Raw genomic sequence first — 24051 nt, 5'->3', positions numbered from 1 at the left:
CTTCATCAGCACGACGGCATGATGACGGTGATGATGTTGCTACCGGAACAGGGCTTCGCCTAAGCACCGCTACAATATTACCGAGGTGGATTATGGTGGAGGGGGCACTGCACACGACTAAAAGATCAATGATCAACTTGTGTGTCTATGGGGTGCCCCCTCCCCCGTATATAAAGGAGTGGAGGAGGGGGGAGGGCCGGCCCTCTATGGCACGCCCTGGAGGAGTCCTACTCCCTCCGGGAGTAGGATCCCCCCCCCTTCCCTAGTTGGACTAGGAGAGAAGGAAGGGGGAGAGGGAGGAAGGAAAGGGGGGCGCCCCCCCCCCCTTCCTAGTCCAAATCGGACCAGAGGGGGAGGGGGCGCGCAGCCTGCCCTGGCTGCCTCTCTCTCTCTCTCTCCACTAAAGCCCATTAGGGCCCATATACTCCCCGAGGGGTTCTGGTAACCCCCCGGTACTCCGGTATATGCCCGAACTCACTCGGAACCTTTCCGATGTCCAAACATAGGCTTCCAATATATCGATCTTTATGTCTCGACCATTTCGAGACTCCTCGTCATGCCCGTGAGCACATCTGGGACTCCGAACAACCTTCGATTTATCAAAACACATAAACTCATAATACCGATCATCACCGAACATTAAGCATGCGGACCCTACGGGTTCGAGAACTATGTAGACATGACCGAGACATGTCTTCGGTCAATAACCAATAGCGGAACCTGGATGTTCATATTGGCTCCCACATATTCTACGAAGATCTTTATCGGTCAAACCACATAACGATATACAATGTTCCCTTTGTCGTTGGTATGTTACTTGCCCGAGATTTGAACGTCGGTATCTCAATACCTAGTTCAATCTCGTTACCGGCAAGTCTCTTTACTCATTCTGTAATGCATCATCCCGAAACTAACTCATTAGTCACATTGCTTGTAAGGCTTATATTGATGTGCATTATCGAGAGGGCCCAAAGATACCTCTCCGACAATCGGAGTGACAAATCCTAATCTCGATCTATGCCAACTCAACAAACACCATAGGAGACACCTGTAGAGCACCTTTATAATCACCCAGTTATGTTGTGACGTTTGGTAGCACACAAAGTGTTCCTCCGGTATTCGGGAGTTGCATGATCTCATAGTCATAGGAACATGTATAAGTTATGGAGAAAGCAATAGCAACAAACTAAACGATCATCATGCTAAGCTAACGGATGGGTCAAGTCAATCACATCATTCTCTAATGATGTGATCCCGTTAATCAAATGACAACTCATGTCTATGGCTAGGAAACTTAACCATCTTTGATTCAACGAGCTAGTCAAGTAGAGGCATACTAGTGACACTCTGTTTGTCTATGTATTCACACATGTACTAAGTTTCCGGTTAATACAATTCTAGCATGAATAATAAACATTTATCATGATATAAGGAAATATAAATAACAACTTTATTATTGCCTCTAGGGCATATTTCCTTCAACAGCCTCCAAGCACAAAAGGATGTGTTGGAGGGATCCTCCTCGCATAGTTATAGGCACAAGGGAGGGCCAATGCTGGGAAGAGGGGTTGCCTTCTCCTAGGGAGATGGGGTGCGCCAAACCCTAACCATCCCCTATGCCTTAGCCCCCAAGGCTTAGCTCTAACTCAATAAAAGGTTTCCTGGACACCACCAAAACAAGGTTCCGTGAAGAACACTGACGGATCGTTTGCCTAGAATGGATCCACAACAACAGGCATGGTCCTTCGGGATACTTAAGGGAAGATCATATTTACCGCTTGTTATATCGTTTATCATGCCATGATGTGCTTGAAATAGAACTAAATACTCTTTCTGGAGGAATTTCCCTCGGAGCAATCTTTCGCTTCATGTGTTATGAGGACATGACTACCTTGGATACGACCAAAAATATTGCATACATGCATATTTGTCAGGTGATTTCTAGTGCAAACTATTCAATAATCTATTTATGTTATCCAGAACAAAAATACTTCACACACTTTTGTGTTTTGTCTAATTGCAGGTGTACGGGATATTTTTACAATCCACATATGAAGATATGGGAAAAGGAGAAGTTTAGGTTCTGTTCAAAAAGTCCTCTCACGTCACTTTTGGGCCAAGAGAAGATAGAGTCCAAGTCTCTCACGTTCTGGATTCAGATTCAGACTGCACAGACATACCTGACTCAAAACGTCAACAACTTTTTTATACGGACTCCGAATTGGGTGATTCTTTTTTTGTTGGAAAGTAGATTTCGTGTTCTTTCCAACCAACTTGGAATCACCTTCAAATTCGTCCAGAGCATTGAGATATCGACGAAACAATTTGACGCTGCAGCAGAATCCGAGTCAAACAACAAGTCCAAAGGTGTTGCACCACCTCCACTTGGGCCCATGAGCCTTGTACAACCTAGGGTTAGTTTTAGGCTGCCTTGGGATGTCCTCCCACCTCCTTGGCCACCATCCCTTGCTTCTATATAAATAGATCCATCTAGTAGCTTTTTCCTTGGGATTTGTTTAGTTAAAAGTTAGCCATTGCAACTTCGTGTACTTCGTTTGTGTCCAACGACCAGACCAAGACCGCTTTCGGATCCCCACCTTTATCAATACTTCATCTATATTTGCAATATTCAGATTGCATTATCATGTTTTTGCTTGTTCTTTGATTGATTGCAGGAATAGACCTTCGTGGTCAGGCTGATCGTGCTTCCAGCATCGTCAGTAACCTCAGGAGATTGGTTTAGCGATTGCTAAGGCGCAACGTCATGCATGTTTGAAGTCGGATCGTCAAAGTTGACTCCACCAAATCGAGAGTTATCATCTCATCGAAAGATCGGGACACCCTCGCCTCTATCAATGTGGAATATGATTGTATGGAAGCCATAATATGATGAAAAATGAGAAGCAAGATAGATCAAGATAGGGCCATTTGCATTTCTGTCCCTAACTCGAACCACCTAATCAGATATACCCCTAATTCCAAAGCCTGCTCAAAAATGCCCCTCCGCCGTGATGTGCCCTTATAGAAATGCCCCTCCGAGCCGTTTCCGTCCAGTCAAGGTTGTTTGACCGCTAACGTGTCGTTTCTTTGACATTTTTGCCCCTCCTGCCGTACATCTGGGCCCAACTAACCGGTTCACTCTCTCTCCCCTCTTTCTTCTTCCTCGCGACGACAGGGGCATTTTTTAGCACGTACTGGATCTGGCGTTTCTGCAGTCAGAGAGAGAGCGGCAGGTCAGGCACGGCATGGTGAATGATGTCTACGTCGGGCACGGCGGGGATGTCTTCTACGAGCTCGTCGGTGGCCGCCAATGTAAGTTTCAGTGTCGATTTGGGGGAGATATGGGCATATTGCGAAATTAGGGTTCATCAATTTGGGTTTTTTTCTGCTGTTAGGTTGATGGTGTTAGGATAGTTCAGTTTCAATCGGAGTTTTACATCCCCGATCTGACATTCTGTGGCCTTGAGGTTCGCTCGATGCAGCGGTGCCCTGGCCACGGGCTTATTCCTGCTCGTCGTGTCGCCTGGGGAGGAGCAAGCTCTGGCAGAAGGTTTCTCGGCTTCCCTCTTGATGTAAGTGTTTGGCTTTTAAGCTTGATTCGATTCTGCTCATTCCCCTCTTTCTAATTCGATCATTGATTTTGCAGCTTCCTGATGAATGTGAGTGGGTTGTATGGATTGAACCGCCACCGACCGAACGTGTTGCTCGTGCATTTGAAGAGCTTCATGTAGGATTGGAGAAGAGCTGGCTAAAATCTCATGATTTAGAGAGGAGGGTGATGTATCTAACCGAGAAGAACAAGAAACCGAAGCTGAAGATGAAAAAGAGGAACGAGCTTATGCAAGCATGGGGATTTATCATAGTTCTTGGTATTAGCATTGTGGCCACATTTGTTTCTAGGTGGTCCAATAATCCATACTAAATGGATTTCTCTTTGTAGTGTATGTTGTGATGGAGCTTGGTGTGGGTATGTATTATCACAGGACAATGCTGTGATTTGGGAATGTTGTGATGTTGCTATTTGGAAATGACTCAAGAATCTTGCTTTGATCGATGACTGAAATAGCATAGATTGAAATATTTGAACAAATGATATGTTGTGACAAAATAGGAGCTCACAAAAATATTTGAAACTAGCAACTCACAAAATAGCATCTCACAAGATAGCAGCTCACATAATATTCAAAAGGAGCATTGCACATTCAAGATAGTAGCTCACAAGTTCACCATTACATAAGTTCACAATTTCAGCATCACACACTTAAGATAGCAGATAACAAGTTCACAAATAGTTGTTAAACAACAAAAACAGCAGTAAATGATTCCAGTCACAGGTCTTTCATCTTCTTGCTCCTGGTGTTGCAAGCAGGGTTTGTTAAGAGCCTCGAACTCCTCCTTGTGGTGACAGTTTTGCTCACTTCTTAGCTGGTTGCTTCCAGTTACAGATCTTACTATAGGATCTGGTGCAAACTTGAGTCTCTTCTTGGCTGGTGACATCCCTCTATCAGCTGCCTTTTTGTAGTTCTTCCTTGGGCTACAATTGAAACGAGAACATTAAATGCAGCAAAAAAGGAAATGAGAACATCAAACATGCCTTCAGGGGGTTGAACATAATCTTCCCCCTCATCATCTTTCTCCTTGCCCTTCTTCCTTGTTACAAACTGTGGAAACAACTTTTCATCCTCATCATCACTTGGCCAATCATCTGGTAGTCCCTCTTCAGTATAGGGGTCAACTGAATCTCTACTATGAGAGGGACCTGCATTATTAGGAACTTCTACAGCAGGTGTTCCTGGTGCCTGCATTGAACTGTTGTTGCCTCTATTATGAGCATTTCTTTTCGTGCCCCTTGATTGGCTGGTCCTACCTTTATCTCTAGACCTAGACTGAGATCTTGTTCCTCTGCTCTCTGGCTCTCCTCTCTTCCTTTGTATGACACTGATTTCTAGTTTAGCAGGGAAAGAATCATGTATTGCAAACATGATACCAAGCTCATCATCACACTGGGCAGGGACCCAAGCTGTTTTGTCAATGTCCCAGTACCTGAATTCCACTGCATCATATAGACCCCATGGATATTGAGCACATATGGCAGATCTAAACTGATTAAAAGTCCATTGATTGTCAGCAACAAAAGGAAAAGAGAATCTTGTATTGGTTGCTTTTGTGCCAGCTCTAGCTAGAAGTGTGGTTTCCATTCTACATTCCATCCCAACTGCTCTATCGGGGTCGATCCTATGATGACCATGGAAACAGAGACAGATCCCAACGCCATGAGCACTATGGGGCTGTTTGGATTGGAGCCTGGAGCTGCCAAGCCAAAAATTTGGTAGTTGACCAAGTGCTGGCGCTCCTTTGGATGGCCACCAAATAGTTGGCTCGCCCAGGCCGTGGGGGGCTTCCCCAGTTCATTTTCTCGCCAAAGTTGGCAGGGTCGCGGGCGGCTGAAAGCTGCGCCAAAATTTTGGCTTTGCCCACGAATTGGCAGGGCGTCCTGGGGCGTCATCCAAACAGCCTCTATGAACTAGGTCAACAGATCCCAAATCGAACTACAAATGGCATGAGACTCCGCCAGATTAGAAGAGAAACTTACCCCGCCGAAGCATGCTTCTGTGGCTGCGGTGTGCTCCCTCGTTCGCCGCCGCCGCCGCAACTGCTATCCCCATCCATCTGCCGCCGCCACCACCATAGTAGAGTGCCGTGCAGAGTCAAATCTGAAGCTCCACCGTAGCTGCCATCAGGAGATCGAGCCTTGCGAGTTGGATCAAGCGAGCTAGGGTTAGGGTTACGGCGGGAGGCGATTTGGGGGAGAAAGAGAGAGCGTGCGGCTCGGGCGAGAGAATGAGAGGGAGAGAGAGTGAACTGGTGGCCTGGGCCCATGTGTAAGGACGGAGGGGCAAAAATGTCAAAGAAACGGCCGCTTACCAGTCAAACAGCCTTGACTGGACGGAAACATCACGGAAGGGCAATTCTATAAGGGAACATGACGGCGGAGGGGTATTTTTGAGCAGGCTTGCGAATTAGGGGCAAATGTGAGTAGTGGGTTCGAGTTAGGGATACAGATGTAAAAGACCCATCAAGATATGTCTTCTTAGTTCGAAAGATCAAACCGAAGTTGTTAGAAAGAGAAAATTGTATCACTCATGTTCGGCGTTGATAGAACTCTGTAAGCCATTTTATGGCTAGTTATGCTAGATTGTTTAGTCTAGTTGCTACTCCCTCCATTGCTGAATATAAGACCTTTTAGAGATTTTAATATGAATTGCATACAAAGCAAAATAAGTGAATTTACGCTCTAAAATATGTCTATATACATCTGTATGTAGTCTATATTAAAGGGTTGTTTGGTTTGAGCCCCAATTTGCCCTACCAAAATTTTGGCATGACCAATGCAAGGGCATGACCAAAATTTTGGCAATGTGTTGTTGTTTGGATTGTGACCATTATATCCTTCAAATTTCAGGTACTAGTTTTGAAAATATTTAAATGCATCTATTATTGGAAATTTAAAAATACACAGATTAAAACGTAGATGCGGTCAATGTGAAAAAAAGGTAGCCAAGAGAATTACACGAGCGAGATACTACAGTTGGAAGTCGCTAATTGCGCGGCACCATGTTGCATGCAGATTTGTACTAGTATTTGGTTGCTGCATGCAGCCGGTAACGACGCAAATGCCTGTGAGTAAAAAGGGTCGCTAGTTACGAGCCAGAATAATCAGCATAACTCGTTTCGCCCACGAATTGGCGCGAATAACACGGACGGAAGCCGGGCAAGCTGGGCGAGCCAATTCTTCGGCGCTGATCCAAACAGGCACCAAAACGCACGGGCAAGCCAAATTTTTTGGTAGGGTCGGCATTGGTAGAAATCCAAACAGCCCCTAAAATCTGTAAAACGGCAAGTATATGGCTAGGCAGTGGACCTATGGGTGTTGCACAGCTATGCAACAATGATTGCAACAACATTTGACGAGTAATACAAGTTTTTTCCACGCAAAGAGAAAAAAACTCAATAAAATGAGAAACATGTAAGTTTTGTGTTAGCACAATCGCTCAAGGCTCAAGGGAGACAGAAATGCAGCACCGCAAGCTGTAACACATTGCTGAATTTAAGATTGCATCTGTTTTGCATTTACAAGTACATCATCAGCCCATAAGCAGGCGAACAATTCTATGCAACAGGAAAAGACGCTACATCCAATCGATGATGATCTGTGATCCATCAGTTATTAACCGAATACATCTCTACAGCTAGGTAGGGAGGGAGGGAGGGAGTGGTGACTGTACAACCTGCCATCTAAAAGCTATCCCCCATGATTAGGTAGGTAAGGTGAGTAGGAAAAAAAGAATGTCGTTGACTAAAATCTCCGAAGAGAAAAACCAATGCCCTCTGCCTACTATCCTTTTGACTACCCTAGGAAAACGTTCGATCTTGTCTTTAGCCAATGCACCATCTCCTTATCAAGAGGAGAATTGTTATTCAGCACAGCATCCATCATTGGAGTGCCAAAGAATCTTGGGTCGCTCTTGAACACCCATATCCGGTCCTTCGGCCATGGACGTTGGGCCTGTTTCTCCTGTCAATCAACCATCAACAACGTCATTACATTTATGACCAAGTCGAACCACAACAGCCACTACAAAACACGCCATCAGACAAATGCATTAATCTTGAAGAAGTAGCACTTACCATCCGTGATAGCATGAATCTCACAGTTCTGGTGCCATAAACTCGCTCTTGAGTTGGCTTTACAGACTTTACATAGAAAGAGGACACATCTGGTAATGACATACAACCCTTTCTAGCTCTTGTCAGTCTAGATTCGGGTTCTGCATTCTGGCTGTACCAATAGATAAGCTGTGCTAAGCAATAGTTCTCTGGGTACGTCTTGCTGTACTCCTGGAAACCTGGTCCCAGTTTATCAGCATATTTGGGACCTAAATCAAGAGGACTGATATGAACTGGTGGAGACTTTACGGTCTTGTAGTCCTGTACGTGGTGTTAGTTGGGTCAGCTTCAAGTACAGATAAACAAAATCACAAGCATTTTTTCGCGACTGAGAGAAAGACAGAAAGCTTTCGCTTACTCGGGCTCTGAAGAAACACTTTGTGTAAGCATACATGTGAATCAAATCAGCAGCAGCGTCATGACGGCACTTGTATGTGCATGAAAGAGTTCGCAACTCATCACGCAACCTGTAGAAGGGAGTCAGAATCCAAATTTGGATAATTAGAGCTGAGGAGTCAGATTTCAAACATACCATAACAGAGAATTTCGGATGTCTCCCTCGATGTCTTCAGAATCAGATGGATCATGAAGCCGAATTTTGTCCTTGAGATCAGTAAGTACATCTTCGTCAACATGATGTTCAATTGACTGAAGGAGCTCATCAACTAATGAGCCTTCCCCTTTCCAGATGGCAGACACTAGACTTCTCCCGGTAAGCCTCACCAGAGGAGGGGGGGCATTCTTGGGGTCCCCGAATATACATCTCATAACATACCTTACCTAAAGATAACATATCGTCAAAAAATCAATAGAAAGATCAAGCAAAAGATTCTTATTGGGTTTATCGATGATAATATATAATTTTTGCTACTGCAGAACAAGTTCCAAGTAATTAAAAATAATTACCCACCTTATCAAGTGTATGAGTTAAATGCTGTAATCTAGAATTTAATACACCCTCAGCCTGCGTGTAGAGACAGAATTAGATCATATCATGCAAGTCAAAGAAACACGAGGTGAAGCGAAGCCATCAGCATCTACCTGAACCTCAGCATCATTCCTCTCGGAATCCATATTTATATCTGTAAAAAACTGGCGTTTCTCTTCCATGTTGTGCTTAAAGATCTCATTAGGAAGTTTCTGCCTCTCGAAGAATATAAACCGCACCTTTCATTTACATGAAAAGTTGCCATGAGCACAGAAACTGGTTATCGCATCGGAAGAGAAATTGAACAAGAAAGAGAACTACAAATTACCAGCTGGGCCGTGTAAGCAACAAGCCACCCAGGCAAACCAGCAAGCAAACAGGTACCAAGACCAGCTCTACCCAAGTCAATCAAGTCTTGTTGGGAGACAGTGTTTGCTTCGCAAGCCTGTAGCAGCAAACTGTGTCGATCAAGCACACCATGGAATTCCATTAACACCTGGTTGACGATGAAGTTAGCAGATGTGATTATGTCAAAATGATGCAAAATAAATAAAGGAAAATAGTGTTTAGGAATTAGGTAAACCACAGTCACCCTTGAACCATCAACCAGAATGCTTGCAAAAGTTTACCTTCTCGAAAGCTCCCTCTCCAGAAAAATTTAAATAGCTGCCCCGGCATACTTGACTTCCACAGAGGCAAACCGATGCTTCATGCTCTTCCTTACTCTAGCAGAACAAGAATGTAAACTTAAAGTAGTGTAACTTAAAACGTAGCTTATGCAGGAACACAATGTGATGCTCACCTCAGTCACAGAGTTGTAATCAAAAGTGATTTCCTCGCCTTCTGCAATCGGCCTAACAGTGTAGACTCCAATCTGGTATTGACCATCCACAGCAGTCACTCTGGAAAATAAAATTAAGGAGCACTAGTTAATATAAGAAGTGTGAGAAAAAATACCTGCAAATGCTTAACGCATTAAACACGGAACAACACAGGAATAGTTTTGCCCATTCGCTATTGAAGTTCTAATGCACATGCATTAACCACCACATGATAAAACGATGACAAAATTTCATAAAACTTTTGAAGAACGGAGGAATGACAAAGCAGTTGTATTAAGGTAAAGGACTTGCACAACAGCAAAGTCAAGCTCCTATCAATGTTGATCATTTAAAAAGTACTCCCTCCGTCCCAAAATTCCTGTCTTAGATTTGTCTAGATACGGATGTATCTAATACTAAAACGTGACTTGATACATCCGTATTTAGACAAATCTAAGACAAGAATTTTGGGACGGAGGGAGTATATGCTTGAACTTTGGATCAGTGAACCTCTTTCACAAATGGGTGTAAAAGAAATTCAGGTCAACACTGAAAACAGATAGCATAGAGTCATGTGTAGTGAAAAAGGAAATCATTGTGTCGTAAAAATCTGGAGATTAATGGGCTTACTTTGCTTCACAGTTGGGGTTACATGAATGACAGATTCTGCTTGCATAGTTAGCCTTGTGCATAGCATCAACAAAAACCAAGTCATATCCATCACGGTCCCCCTTTCATCATAACAAAGGCAAAAGATCAGTCATCTGTAATAACCCTTCCTCACGATGTCTTCACTCACAGATTAGATACTTGGATGGCATCAAAAAATTTAAAATGGAAAATACCTTTGGTCTTTCTAACATAATGTTATAAAACTCAGGAGCTTGATCTTCACTGTTGTTTTGTATATGTTTAATACCATCTTGCTTTTCATACCATCTCCAAGAAGGGTAAACCTGCAAAGGTTACAAATATATAAATACATTATGATTTTATATGATATGGATTAATTCTAGAAACATTGGATATACAGTTAGAACACACCTCCCCGAAGAACTCAATAACAAAGTCATCCATGCCAAATCCACCCTTTTTGTTGCAAACAACTCCAAGACCCTGAAAGAATGTGCGGAAAGTTAAGATAGGACCGTCTAGTTATGATGGTATGCAAACATTAATGAATAAGGTGTTGCTGAATGCATGCCTTTCTATAAGCAACATAGTTATGTTCAGGGCGGCTCCTCATGGCCTTCAGCATTCCAAGGCACGTCTTTGCAGTTCGTCTATCACCACTCTCCTCTGCAGACTTTTGGATTTCTTCGATGACAGGTTTAAGGGGGTAAACCATAGGAGTATTTCCAGAACCAGTGAAATCCCGAACCTGCTTATTCAAAGTATTCAGAAGCAGCTGCAATCACAATATCTATGTGAGTCCAAAGCATCCCAGCAAATGAACTAAAATGAAAAAAAAAATCTTTGTCAGTTACAATACCTCCTCAATAAAGGTATGTTTGTCAGCAGATGACAAGCCAACGTCGGCTGGCATAATGTCACGCAGGAGATTATGTGTGTATGGATCTATGCCGTATACTTCTTGCTCAAGAACTTCATCCCCAGGTACCTTTCTACGTTGATAATCCTTAACCTCTGGAATCTCCAAATTTTCAGTACCATTCTTCTGCGAGAGCAGCTTCTCAGAGTAGTCATCAGGTAAAGCAACCCGCATTTTTCGTTGTACTTCCTCCTCATCTGCTACAATAAGGTACTTCTCAATCACTTCGTACTTCCTAGTAACAGGAGGGACAAGGCTTGCTTTTGTCATGCGAGCACCCCATCCACGATCATCCCCGACAGAGTCACCAGATTCAAACAACTTCATACCATTTCCCCTTAAGTCCCATGCTGCAGAATTTGAGTCAAGGTCACTCTCTGTATCAGAAACAGTAGTTTCACTCTCAGTTTCATCACCTTCAGAGTATCCATCATCATCATCAGATGTCTCACTCCCAGAATCAACATCCATTTTCTTTAATTTAGATAGGCTTCTTTTAATTTCACGGTCAAAGGCACGGGATGAAGCATCTGCACCAGCAGAGGCAGTAGCCCAGTTTGCTCCCCTCCTTTCCCCCGTAGTTTTATTTTGTTTCTTTTTTAATTTTGCGTCTGAAGAATATTGACTCGTGTCAGAATTGTCCTTCTGGGCTGCTGCTCCATCTCTCTCAGAAATCAATCGTGGGTTACCGAGTCTCTTTGCTAACTGGATAAAGGACACAACAATTTGCTTCATATCTCCCAAATCACTTCGGCCTTTATATCTGTAGTAGCAAATCAAATGTGAGAAAATGCAATATCACAAACTTACCCTGCTCTGCAAACCTTCAACTCAGTTAGACTGAGCAACTTTACCTCAATGCATCACGGCACATAGACCGAATATCGTTCTTGAGAGAACTAAAGCCATGCCGAGCATAATATCCACTTTTCAACCTACCTTCAATTTTTGCAACCTGTAAAACAAAGATATTGTTAGTGAAAAATGTCAAAGATTCTACGAGTTAAATCACCCACTGATGTCAGGGATATCCTGGATGGAATGGATACTGTATTGAATAGTCAATTCATGTGCATGGTGGAAAGGATTCTTGAAAATAAGGTTCATGTTGGTGATACGCTACAACTTGCTAAAGATGTATCATGTCTACTGCATGGTACACCAGTCAATGAGGCCTTTCCTAGCGACATGTCAAAATATGGACGGACTCGCTTGAAGGGAAGGAGGATGCTGCATGCGTAGCACACCGGCATCATCTTGTGGCAGTACTACTAAGAGACCTGGACCTACAACGGTTGTCACAATGGTGTGAAGTTGGATGGCATTGATGCCAGTGTCACGGTGCAATTGAGTAATGGAAAGGACGGAAGAACAATCGGTACGGTGGACAAGGTGAGCAGGGAGATAATGTGAGTTAGATGAGGAATTGACAGCCAAATTTGATGAAATGGTGTAGGGGATGCAGACAAGTTTGCTGGAAGGCGATGGCAAAGTGGGGGAGATGAGGAAGGCGATGGACGATCTGGAGGACACAGAAGCAGATCCCAGATGTGGAGCAGGAACATGTAAGTTTGTTGACAGGCTGAACAAATTCTGCCATGCAGACACCATTTCAACCTGTAATTCAACGTAAGCTCCCCTTGGCTAAGCGTTTCCTTAAATCCAGTCTTAAGAATGTTCTACATTTTTTCAATTAGCCTCCCTCTTTCGTTTGCAAGGTAATCCGGGCGTTCTTTGAAAGATAATTGGGTCATTGTTGCATCTTAGGATCTTATCTGCTTTGAGGCCGCTGACCTTTTTTAAGGAAGAGAAGATGAAACAATCATTGCCAAGGAAGAAGACAGCTATTGAAGAAAGACAAAGGTATATCCTCGATGCTCATTGGAACACTTTTAACCTTTACATCTCCCTCTGCAACATGGTTAGGTTTAGTAAAAGTGCATAAGTTTTTTTTTTCTTGCCCTCTATCTGCTAGCCTCGCAACTTCTTCAACTTCTAAGTAGGCTCAATTTTTACTTTTGCAAAACTTATAACATGAGCAAGTCATGTACCTTTGGAATGAAGAAATCAAATCTGCTGCTCTTCATGATTTCTCTCAATCTATTGATGACAAACTCTTCCATCTTCCGGTAGCTATTCTCGGCCTTCCTCTGCATCAAACGCCTTAGTTGTGCATCCTTCGACAAAACAGCAGAGGACTTTCTAGCATCAAGCCATTTTGATCGTTTATAGAAACCTTGCCCAAAGGAAAGATTGGCATTCTCTCTATTTGAGATATCAGCAAAATAGCCGTCAAGTTCATCAGAACCACCCAGCTGACTGGTCAAGTTCCTTGCAACTTTGGATGCATAATCATTTCCATCATCTATCTGCTTCAGGCTTTTAATTTTCTGGAGTGACTCCTCAGGATTCAAAGAGCTCTTAATCCATTTAATATGGTGAAATCTGCTTTTCATATCCCATAGCTGACTGCAACCCTGAATGTGCACATAACATATGTTCGGAAACTGCACTAGCACTTCCCCAAGGGCAAGAGAGCTCAGATTTGAACACCCAACTAAAATCAGTGTTCTTATATTTTGCTTCTCATAACCAGCCTGAAAGGGAGATAAATAATTGGAGTCAGAAGTTGAAACTTTGAAGATGACAAAAACAACATCTCAAAGTTTAAGCAGAGAAGGGAGTCATACCATAACACCATGAAACACAGAATCAGTGCACTGAAGGCCAACAGAAGAAAAATCAACGAATCTACATGTGTTCCTGTAGTACTGAACACCAGTGTTCCAGAGCTTACAGGTAGCTGCAGAAGAAATCAGTGATTTCATGTCCGCCCTCAGAAAATGGAAGATTCTTGCTAACACATGCACATTCAGTAAACCCCAGCTGTCACTTCCAGCTACGGAATTAGTAGAGTTCTCTTCAACAAGAGCAGCATCATGACATAAGTCTTCAAAAGAGCAGTCATCATTCTGACTGGCAAGGATGTCCTCATACATATTGATATCTTCGTCACTTTGATTAGGTAGCAGCCTTGCCCTTTTTACAGACCCAGCATCTTCTGCAGAAATGCCAAAAAAGGGAATTGTTGCAAAGATCGACTGTCATAACAGACATAATTATAACAATAGCATGAATATAGCATAGAAATTAACATAAGGTGTGCCATGTGCAACTGGAAGGACTAGTCAACATGATGGTAAGCTGAGAAGCACAATTAATGGCAGAAAGTAAGGAAATAGTGCATGTTTAGACTAGATATGAAGGAATACCTGGCAGGATTTTCCTTGAAGCTGAATTGTTAAGAAAGTTCATTTCTATTTCCTTTTTGGGCTGCTTTGCTGCGATCCATGGATCCAAGACCTCGTTTATGGCTAAAGTAAGCTCCCTGCTCTTGAAATACTTCATGACTAGTTCATGCAGCTTACCACGTGTATAACCCACAAACTGGGGGTGCAACTCATGGAACCTACCAGCTCCATGGTTCACAACAGTGTTGGACTGCTCCACAAGAGCAGAAGTAGAATCTGAACTTCCTGGCCCTCCATCGCGAGCAGCAGACTCAGATTTCATATCCTTAACAACTGGAAGCCATGTGTTATCAATCTTTCTGAACACACTGCTCTGTTCAATAATAGTGCCCTTTTTAACTAACTTTTGCAACTCAGAGTAAGAAAATGGGCCATGCTCATGTCCAGTTCCATTCATGTAGTACCAGTCACCCAGTTTGACTGACAATTCTTCAACAGTGCAAACATGGTCCTCTGGGATGTTTGGAACAGACTTGGACTTCTGCAGACTTTGTAAATCATGTTCATGATGTTTCTTGAAATGAGACAAACCTTCATGAACAGAATTCCTATCAGTTCCAGTTGAGTGGGAGCGTGAAGATCTAGAAAGTGACCGCTCAGCTGCTCTGGACTTTATGCATGGTTCGACAGAGGACTGATCCTTGACAACCCGAGCATTTATCTTAACAACTGGAAGCGTCATCCCTTTCACTCCCTTTGGAAGTTGTCTAATCTGATTCTGGCATAACCTTCCAGGTATAATAGCACTGGCATCATCAACACTGTCAGTGTCCTCTTCTGTCGATGAGAATGCCCACAACGGCAGATCAAGCTTTTTAGCAGGTACATGGTAGTAGAGGTCTTCCTTGCAGTGCCAGCGGGGATCCTCATGATTGCCCTTCAGCATCTGACAAAGAGCATAGCCTTCATTCAGGACAAGCTTTTTCCTGTAAGGCTTATCTTGGTTGAATTCATCGTTCCTCTTCCAGTCACCACCTTTGCAAGACCATCTACCAGAAAACCACTCGCTACATTCAACATTATGATAAAACTTTTCCCTCCCAACAGGACCAACACCACTGACGAATCCAATGCTTCTGTTGATCCCATCATCTCTTGCAGGTTGGCCTTGGAACCTAGGAAAATCTGGCATAAGAAGACAGAAACCCCGGTATGTCAACAAAAAAACAAAGGGCAATCAAAGAACTAGATGGTGGTACCATTCCACCTTGTACATGTTGTAAATGATTAGTTTTCAGAGTAAGACGTAGTGTCCTCAGGACAAGTAACATCTGGAGAACTAAAGCAACATACACTAGCTTTCAGAAATTACATGCGCATCCTTTCAAAAAAAATGCGCAAGAGTAAAAAAATAACGAAGGATAAACAAGCACAGATTGATCCAATACCTTCAGGGTAACTACACCTTTCCCAATCAACAGGCTCAAAATGTGCATCCAAAACCTCTGCAATTTCCAAACAAGGAAAGACACCGGATAAGTATAATCATGAGGGGTAACTGCTGGAACACATCAATTACAGCTCTGAGAATCAAAGCCAGACAACAAAAGGATAGCAATAGATTCTGTTTTAAGGCATGTGGAAGCTCTGTACTTGCATTTACAACCCTCAAAAGATTATATTTGCACACCACGTAATACAAGTCTAAAATTAACATCCACAACTACTACTCCCTCAGTCCCATAATATAAGATGTTATTACAACCGATGTAATAACATCTTATATTATGGCTCGGAGGGAGCACCTGTTTTTTTAAACTGCCTTCAAAGAAGAGTGTAAAACAACCTGATCCAAATGGTTGTTATTTTTCCCGAATTAAACAGAAGTATGTAATAATGACTTAATACAGAACTTCCCAAGGGTAGTTACAGAAATTGTCACTTTTCATACCGACGGACTAAAAACAGAAATCATGGATATACAAATGTACTAAAACGAGAAATGCAACAAAAATCCAAGAAAACCCAAGGTCAGGGACAAGATTCTACAACCGAAAAAATAGCACTAAAAGAGGACGAATAATACATCATATAAGGCCCGAGCCCAGACCCAGACCCAGCCACGTGGAAATCCTAAACATTCCAAGATTCGGTGCAAACTGCAAGAGCACAACCAAACTACCAAAGTCGAGGGCCCTGAAATTTGCAACCCAAAAGGATATAACGAAACGGAAACCCCAAAAGCTGTAAAACAAAAAACAATCCCTCAAAAATAAACAATCCCTAAAAGCCCAAAAAACAAGCTCAGCCCAGCCCAGCCCACTAACATCAAAAAAGCATTTAAATGTTCAGCTCAAAAAGTAAAGAAACGTTTTTACCTCCAAGAATATCAAGCTCATGTCCATCCACCATAGTAGCTCCATACATTAGTGCCTCGACCCTATTATCAATGTAGAGATCTTCCTTCTGTTCTTCAGAAGCTTCCTCTTCATCCTCAGCACTCCATGCCAACAAAGCTGCTCCTTCTCGAGCTTCGTCGAGCAGATTTCCTGGGGCTTCTGGAGGGCTAACCTTCTGTGAAGAAAGGTCCGCATACACCAAGGGAATATCAGATGGAACCAATGGTGAAGCTGCATTCTCAACAGTCACCCATCTATTGCTGTCAGCATGCTTTATTAGATGATCAGAAAGAAGATATCCGTCTTCTACCAGTTTCTTCAAGTCAGCAAGCTTGGTAGGTCCTTGCTCAACACCAAATTGGTCAAGGTAAAACCACTTTCCCATGATAATAGTGGGCTCAGTACTGAGTTCAGGTGCTTCACTGGTGTGAGGTGGGGTGTCACAGATATCCATGTCTTCTTCCATTGAGGCATCTTCAGCGAGATCATTCAGCTGCTCAGGTACTGGTGGCGGGGGCAGGGGAGGAGGCATATTAGGTGGTAAAGGCGGAGGTGGAGGCGGAGGCGGCGGCGGTGGTGGCAACGGAGGTGGTGGCAGCAACTCAGTGCATTGAACGCCCTCGGATGCCTTCCCCTTGGAGATCCTCTCCTCACTCTTTATGTTGCTACCACTATTACTCTTAGTTGGTTGCTTCATTGACTTGTTTTTGTGCGGCACATTTTCTAGGTTGTTGCTTTCAAGCTTAGCACCCCTGCTCTTCTTACTTGCTTCATGGATGTCAGTTGTTCGACCACGTTCAGATGGTGATTTATCATGAGAGAGCGCAGTTCGGTCTCTGATGTCCTCGTGCTGAGTCCTCCCATGAGGGGAATTATCAATGCGGCTCGGTGTGTTATCCCTGTGATGGGCCTGGCGTGCTCTGTGTCGTGGTGAAATGTACGGGCTGCGGTCTCTGTTATCACAGTGACGACCACGGTCCCGGTCTCGTGGGGAGCGCTCCATGCGGCCTGGGCTCCTCTCATGGCGAATGCGGTCATGAGGAAAGCGTCCCAAGATGCCTGGGCTCCTCTCAAGCCGATCATGCCGATCTCGTATTTGTGGCAAGATATCATGATTTCTTCCAGACAAATGCTTCCCACCAGAAGAAGTCTTTGGCTCTCCCTTCCTTCGACTTTTTGACCCTGATTGAGTGAATGTCTCAGCTTGGTGTTTGCGGTGGTTGCTCTCGGGCTCTACTGCCTGGCTCTTCCTAGCACTGCCAGTGCTGCTGCTCTCTGGCTTAATCTCACCAGGCTCCTGTGAAGTGCCTTTCTTCCCATCCTCGCGGATGTGAGCTGACAAACATGTCTTGCCGCTATGATCCCGGTCCCGTTTTTTTCCCAGTGGAGTAACCTCCGCTGGCTCCACCACATCTTTATTAGACTTTCTCCCGATCTTGTCAGACTTACCTTTCCTCTGCGTCACAGGCACAAACTCAGTCTTGTCAAGCTCCACGTTCCTCCTTATCTTCCTTGTTGGCTCTGATGGCATGCTTACAATCTCCCCCGGCTCCAACTCTGCAGCTGGCGAGGAAGGCAGCAACTTGCGCCATTTCTTGGGAGGTATGGTCCTGTCCAAGTCCCGTGTGTTGTCTGCCTCTCCATTGAGCAGCAGCTCCCCTTCCTCGAGGTCGGCAGCTGAAGCCGAGTAGTGCTTGCGGTGGTGGTGGTGGTGGTGGTGATGGTGGTGGCCGTGCGCTGCTTTCTCCCCCTTGTTTGGCATCGCTTCTCCCCTCACGAGGGCGTCGGCACGGAAGCCCTCCACTGCACGCTGAGGCGGGACGGCGCACGCGACTCCTCCATCTCCCATGGAAAACCTGGGAGGGTGTCGGGGGCGGTCCAGCGCTCCGACGGCGAAAAAACCCTAGCTCCCGGCGGCTCTCCCAGGGCTCTCCACGCTCATCTCCGGCGCTGCCGCGCACAAAACCCTAATTCCAGGCAAGCAGATAGCAGAGCACAAATCAAGAGCAATGAGAAGCAATTCGAATTGAACCAAATCGGATTGAAGCGGCCCCGGATCGTAGCGCTCGTACCTGCGGGGCGGGGAATCGAGACGCGGCTCCTCAGATCGAGAGATCCGCGGCGGCGACGGTGCTTCCCGGCGAAGGCGTCGCGGGCTTGCTCTCCCCGGGTTCGCGGCGGTTCCCTTCCCGCGTCGGCCCCTCTCGTCGAGTCTCGTCTCCAACGCGGGCGGGGGCGCCCTCGCGCTCGCTATCGCCTTGGCCTTGGAGGTGTGTGTGTTTGTGTGTGTTGGCTTCCTGGTCCTGGCTTTAAGGGGGCTGATGCCCTGTTTGTTCGTAATAAAACCTCCCCTCGGCTTCGGTCTTATGGGAGAAGGAGACGGGAGACGGGCTTGTGTGTGTGTGTATGTTTGCTTCGATTGATTTCGTGTACGGGGTTGCTAGGGCAACTCCACTCACCACCCTGAGGCCTTTTTTGGTTTGGAGGAATTTTATAGGAATTTTAGAGGATAGGATTTTTATAGGATTTTCCTTTAGAGCCCTTTGGTTCATAGGAATGGATTCCTATTCCTACATAAGATTGGTTTCTATCCTTCACATTTCATAGGAAAATAAAAATGAGCCTAGACTCAATGGAAAAAAAAAATTGGTGTCAACCAAATGACATCTTATTTCCTATTCCTACTCATAGGATTTGAGATATATGTCATCTCATTTCCTACAAGATTTCTATTCCTACGATAATCCTATCCTATGAACCAAAAGAGGCATAAATAGGGGCTCATTCGGTTTGGAGGAAATCAAAACGTAGGAATTAGGAGTAGTATAGGAATATGATAGGATGGCACTTGCCATCCTAAGGAATTGACTTGCATCGTTCCTACGCGTAAAATGAGCTTTGAGTGGATGTGTAGTTTCCTCCAAAAACACGGGAAATGAGTAGTATTCCTACGAAATTTCTGCACACATTTCCTACAAACCGAATGCATACATAGGAAATTTTCCTCTGGAATCCTTATTCCTATGTTTTTCCTACGAAAATCCTCCAAACCGAATGAGGCCTAGATGTCTTCGTCTGTTTGGAACAGAGAAACAGACACGTCCGTTCATTTACGTTCGTGCGACTGTAGATGCATCCAATCAAACCGCCGCTTCCCAAATGGTAAATGTTTTGCGTTGGCACGCCGGCCGAAGCATTCGGCCGGTCGCTCGTGTGTCGTTGGATGCTGTTGCGGTCGAAGCATCCACTTTTAGCCTGGCCATCCATGCACGGCCCAAATGCCTGGCTGTCGGGGCCCATGCAGCTCCCGTGAGCCAGTCTTCTTCCTTATCTACTCGATCCCCACCCCGCACCAGTGTCGCTGCAGCTCCGATTCCCCATCCCAAACGAGAGGCGACGGCGCCGCCCCCCTCCCCCCGCGTCCTCCTTTCCTTTCTCTCTCTAATGGCCAACGCGCGGCCCTGAATCACCAGATCCCTAACAACCATCTCTCACCAGAGACCTGACCCCAACAACCATTTCTCGCCGAAGATGGACATGACCGATCACTGTGCGGACGTCATGCTAGAACCAGCACATGGTTTTGCTGCAACCGGCTAGCAAAAGTGCTGGAACCAGTGACGGGGGATGATACAAGCAAGAGGCAATTTTTTGTTGGGAAGCCCGACGAGGTGGATTTTTTGCTGGAACCAGTCCTATTTTTTGCTACCACTCATTTTTCTTTTGATTTTGCTGGAACCAGCCTTAAATTTGCTACCATCGTCCTTTGATTTTGCTGGAATCGGCAAATTTTTCTACTTCAACCAAGATTTTGGATTTTTTTTTGCTTTCTAGTTTTTCGCTGGATGTGGCCAATTAGTTTGCTACAACCGGATTTTTTTCAAAGCTTCAACCATGTCTGATTTTGCTACTACCAGTCGACGTTTTTGCTACACCCTTCGTTCATGGCTGCGACGGTGCTCCAGCGAGCACAAAAAGAGTCGGCGGCCGGCAAGTTGCAACCGTGAGTCATTTTTGCTGGAACTGGTCACCGCGGTGAGCACGACGGTCACCACGGCGAGCTGCGATGGAAACACGACGAGTTGTAACCATGTCCACGGCCATCTGTGATGGTAACCACGCCGAGCTGGAACCGCGGTCGAGAATAGCTGGGACTGTAGTCGCGTTTTGCTGCAACCATGAACTTGGTATTTTTGCCTGGAACTGCGGCTGACCGAGAGCGGGGATGGTGAGCGGCAGCGAGCCGGCGAGGTCACCGGCGTTGGGGGTCGTCAGGGGAGAGAGAGACGCGGGGGTTTGTGCGTGCTGGGCGGCGGCTCTGGTGCGGCAGCGCTTGGGAGAGGGAAGAAATAATCAAGGGGGAGGAAGTAGACGATGTGGAAGGTCAAATCAGACGGCTGGCTATAGTTGTATCGGGCGGCTGCGCGTTGACCGGCCAAAATTTCGGCCGGCGCCTATCAGTGCCCTTCCCAAATTGTCCTCCTAAAAAACTAGCAAAATTCAGCCAAAGCTAACCCAAATAAAACTAGAAACTTTCCAAATTTTCCTCTTAAAAGACTAGCAATATTCAGCCAAATCTAACACAAATAGAACGGGAAAAGTAATTTAAAACCCTTAAATATTTACATAAAACAGCTCAAGTCCAGTCCAGCACATTCTTAAACAAACTAAAAACTAAAATGACATAAAAAAACTAGAAGCTCGTCGTAGTCGTCGTCGCCTTCAGTACCATCGTCGTCGTCCTCATCGCCCGTGAGGGCGATGTAGAGCGGGGGCATCCACAGGTGGGCCGACGGCCCCTGCCAAGCGGGAGGCGCAACCGGAGGCAGCTGTATTGGTGCCTGCACCACCTCTTCCCGTGGTGGGGACGGTGACCAGGCCTCGTCGTGAACGAGCTCCGGCGTGCACGGGACAGTCTCCGTCCAGGACCACTTCTGGCCGACGAGCATCGAGTTCCACAGGGCGGGCTCCTCCTCCTGCTGCTGCACGGCATTCATGGCCTCCTCCTTCACCACGACGTCAAACTCCGAGATAGCGATGTCGCCTGCCGCAAAGAGGCTATCATTTGTTCGAGGCCCTGCCATTGGGCCTCGTCACGGGTGTGGAGGGAGTCCTCCATGACCTGCCTCACGAGCTCCTCCTCCTCCCCAGTTGTCATCAGAGCGGGCGGGGGCGGGGATGGCGGCGGCGTTAGGTCGCGGACCAACCTACGTCCGCGTGGCTGGGGAGGGCTAGCGGCGCGCGCGGGGCGGGCTCGGAGCACGAACGCCAGAGAACGACTGTCGGCGCAGATCGTGCTCATTGTGCAGCCAGGTGTCCCACATAGGTGAGTTCGTTGCGTACCTCGAGCCGTTGACGAGATCCGGCAGTAGGCGGGCGCGGCAGCGGGCGATTTCCTTGTGCCGGGCGCGGCCGCTCACCGAGATCTTTGGGATAGGCACCTGATTGGCGGAGATATGTCAGTTACTGGGGAGGTGCACATCGGCCCATGACTGCGGCGTGCCCGTCTCCCAGTAACATTTGCAAACCTCCACCTTGACGTACGACCTCAGGCGAGGTCCGGCCGCCACCGGCGCGATGTAAAAGGCAGGTGTCGGAGGTGCAGGTGGTGGAGGGGTGTGGTACGTCTCCAACGTAACTATAATTTATGAAGTATTCATGCCATGTTTACAACAATTTTATATGGTTTTGGTACGATTTGAATGAAAGTAACCCGGACTAACGCTATTTTCAGCATAACTATCATGGTGGTGTTTTTTGTGCAGAAATAGAAATTCTCAGATTGGCCTGAAATTTTACGGTGATTCTTTGTGGACCAAAAGAGACCCCCGAAACTTCGAGGAAGGATCAGAAGACTCACGGGGAAGCAACAAGCCTTGATGTGAAATGAACGCCAAAAATTCCTATAAATACCAAATAAATAGAGAGAAACCTAGAACTTCCGCTCCGCCGCCGCAAGCCTCTATATTGAAGCGATCTCATCTGGAGACCTTCTCTAGCACCCTGCCGGAGGGGAAATTATCACCGGAGGCCATCTTCATCTTTCTGACGGTCTCCATGACGAGGAGGAAGTAGTTCACCCTCGGGGCTGAGGGCATGTACCATTAGCTATGTGTTTGATCTCTCTCTTTCTCTTGTTCTTGATTTGGCACGATCTTGATGTAGTGCGAGCTTTGTTAATATAGTTGGATCCATTACTAGTGAAAAGCCTAGCGGTAGCGCGGGTCTAAGGGCTATCAGTAGTGCGGGGCACCGCGCTACTGATATGGTGCTACAGCTAACGTTTAGCAGTAGCACGTTTTGACACGCACTACTGCTATACCTACTTAGCAGTAGTGCTTTCCATACCAGTGCTACTGCTAAGTGCTTTACCAGTAGCATTTTCCTGTCCAGCACTAAAGAGCGCTACTATTATATTTTCACATATCTTTTTTTGCTACGTATTTGTGATGTTTTTGTACAAGTTTTATACATTATTCTAATCATATCATAAACATGCAATATGCTCATCATATCATACACATAATAGTCTCATCATATCGTCCAACACAAATCATGTCGTCACATCATAATCGCGATATAGCTATACAAGTTACATGACATGTCTCATCATACATAATGTAGTACTTCTTGAGGCGTTGGTTCGTATCCCTCTCTCATACTAGCGTGAACCTAAACTAACTATTTTCTACTTCGGCTCTGCTATCGAACCCTCTCTGGCTGTCGCTCGGAAACCGGTACACCTGGGCCTGACACTCCAGCCACTCGTCGTATATTCCTAGCGTAGCACTTCTTCGCCATCGATGATCTATGTACCTGCATCGTCACATGAGTCGATAATATGCAACATATATAGTTGAGCAACAGAAAGAGACATCGTTGGCAAAAATAGAAGCTGAAGGAAATATGCCCTAGAGGCAATAATAAAGTTGTTATTTATATTTCCTTATATCATCATAAATGTTTATTATTCATGCTAGAATTGTATTAACGGGAAACTTAGTACATGTGTGAATACATAGTCAAAACATAGTGTCCCTAGTATGCCTCCACTTGACTAGCTCGTTAATCAAAGATGGTTAAGTTTCCTGACCATAGACATGTGTTGTCATTTGATGAACAAGATCACATCATTAGAGAATGATGTGATGGACAAGACCCATCTGTTAGCTTAGCATAATGATCGTTTAGTTTTATTGCTATTGCTTTCTTCATGACTTATACATATTCCTCTGACTATGAGATTTTTTTGATAGAAAGACTGTAAGGGAACCCCCTACAATATAATTGGTGCAACAAACCTAAATTACAGGTACCATGCCTTGAACCTGGGTGGGTGGGAATGCATCAGCCCCTTCCCACCACTAGGCTA

At 45.3% G+C, this 24051-nt stretch overlaps 2 protein-coding genes across 3 annotated transcripts; both read right to left on the bottom strand.

The window, feature by feature from the left end:
- Window positions 1–4154: 4154 nt before the first annotated feature.
- LOC123147677 (uncharacterized) lies at window positions 4155–5827 on the bottom strand. Its single transcript, XM_044566948.1, has 2 exons — window positions 5594–5827; window positions 4155–4534 (listed from the first exon to the last, which is right to left on the bottom strand). The coding sequence occupies exons 1-2, from the start codon at window positions 5668–5670 to the stop codon at window positions 4240–4242; spliced, it is 372 nt and encodes a 123-aa protein (XP_044422883.1). The 5' UTR covers window positions 5671–5827; the 3' UTR covers window positions 4155–4239.
- A 1240-nt stretch (window positions 5828–7067) lies between these two features.
- Window positions 7068–19025, bottom strand: LOC123154611 (histone-lysine N-methyltransferase ATXR3). 2 transcript variants are annotated; one of them, XM_044573294.1, is made up of 21 exons: window positions 18752–19025; window positions 16659–18646; window positions 15729–15785; window positions 14302–15465; window positions 13720–14114; window positions 13081–13626; window positions 11884–11984; window positions 10970–11792; window positions 10682–10885; window positions 10522–10593; window positions 10323–10433; window positions 10108–10208; window positions 9459–9558; window positions 9286–9381; window positions 8985–9152; window positions 8770–8895; window positions 8639–8692; window positions 8261–8508; window positions 8087–8195; window positions 7690–7989; window positions 7068–7576 (listed from the first exon to the last, which is right to left on the bottom strand). In XM_044573294.1, the coding sequence occupies exons 2-21, from the start codon at window positions 18526–18528 to the stop codon at window positions 7409–7411; spliced, it is 6813 nt and encodes a 2270-aa protein (XP_044429229.1). In that variant the 5' UTR covers window positions 18529–18646; window positions 18752–19025; the 3' UTR covers window positions 7068–7408. The 2 variants fall into 2 exon arrangements, with proteins under 2 accessions (XP_044429229.1, XP_044429230.1); XM_044573295.1 differs by having other exon boundaries at window positions 13720–14090.
- Window positions 19026–24051: the final 5026 nt, after the last annotated feature.

This window comes from Triticum aestivum, chromosome 7A (genome assembly GCF_018294505.1).
Source record: "Triticum aestivum cultivar Chinese Spring chromosome 7A, IWGSC CS RefSeq v2.1, whole genome shotgun sequence".
Classification (NCBI taxonomy): Eukaryota; Viridiplantae; Streptophyta; class Magnoliopsida; order Poales; family Poaceae; genus Triticum; species Triticum aestivum.
Note: the sequence above shows the minus strand (reverse complement) of the source record. Positions and strands in the feature narration are given on the sequence as shown.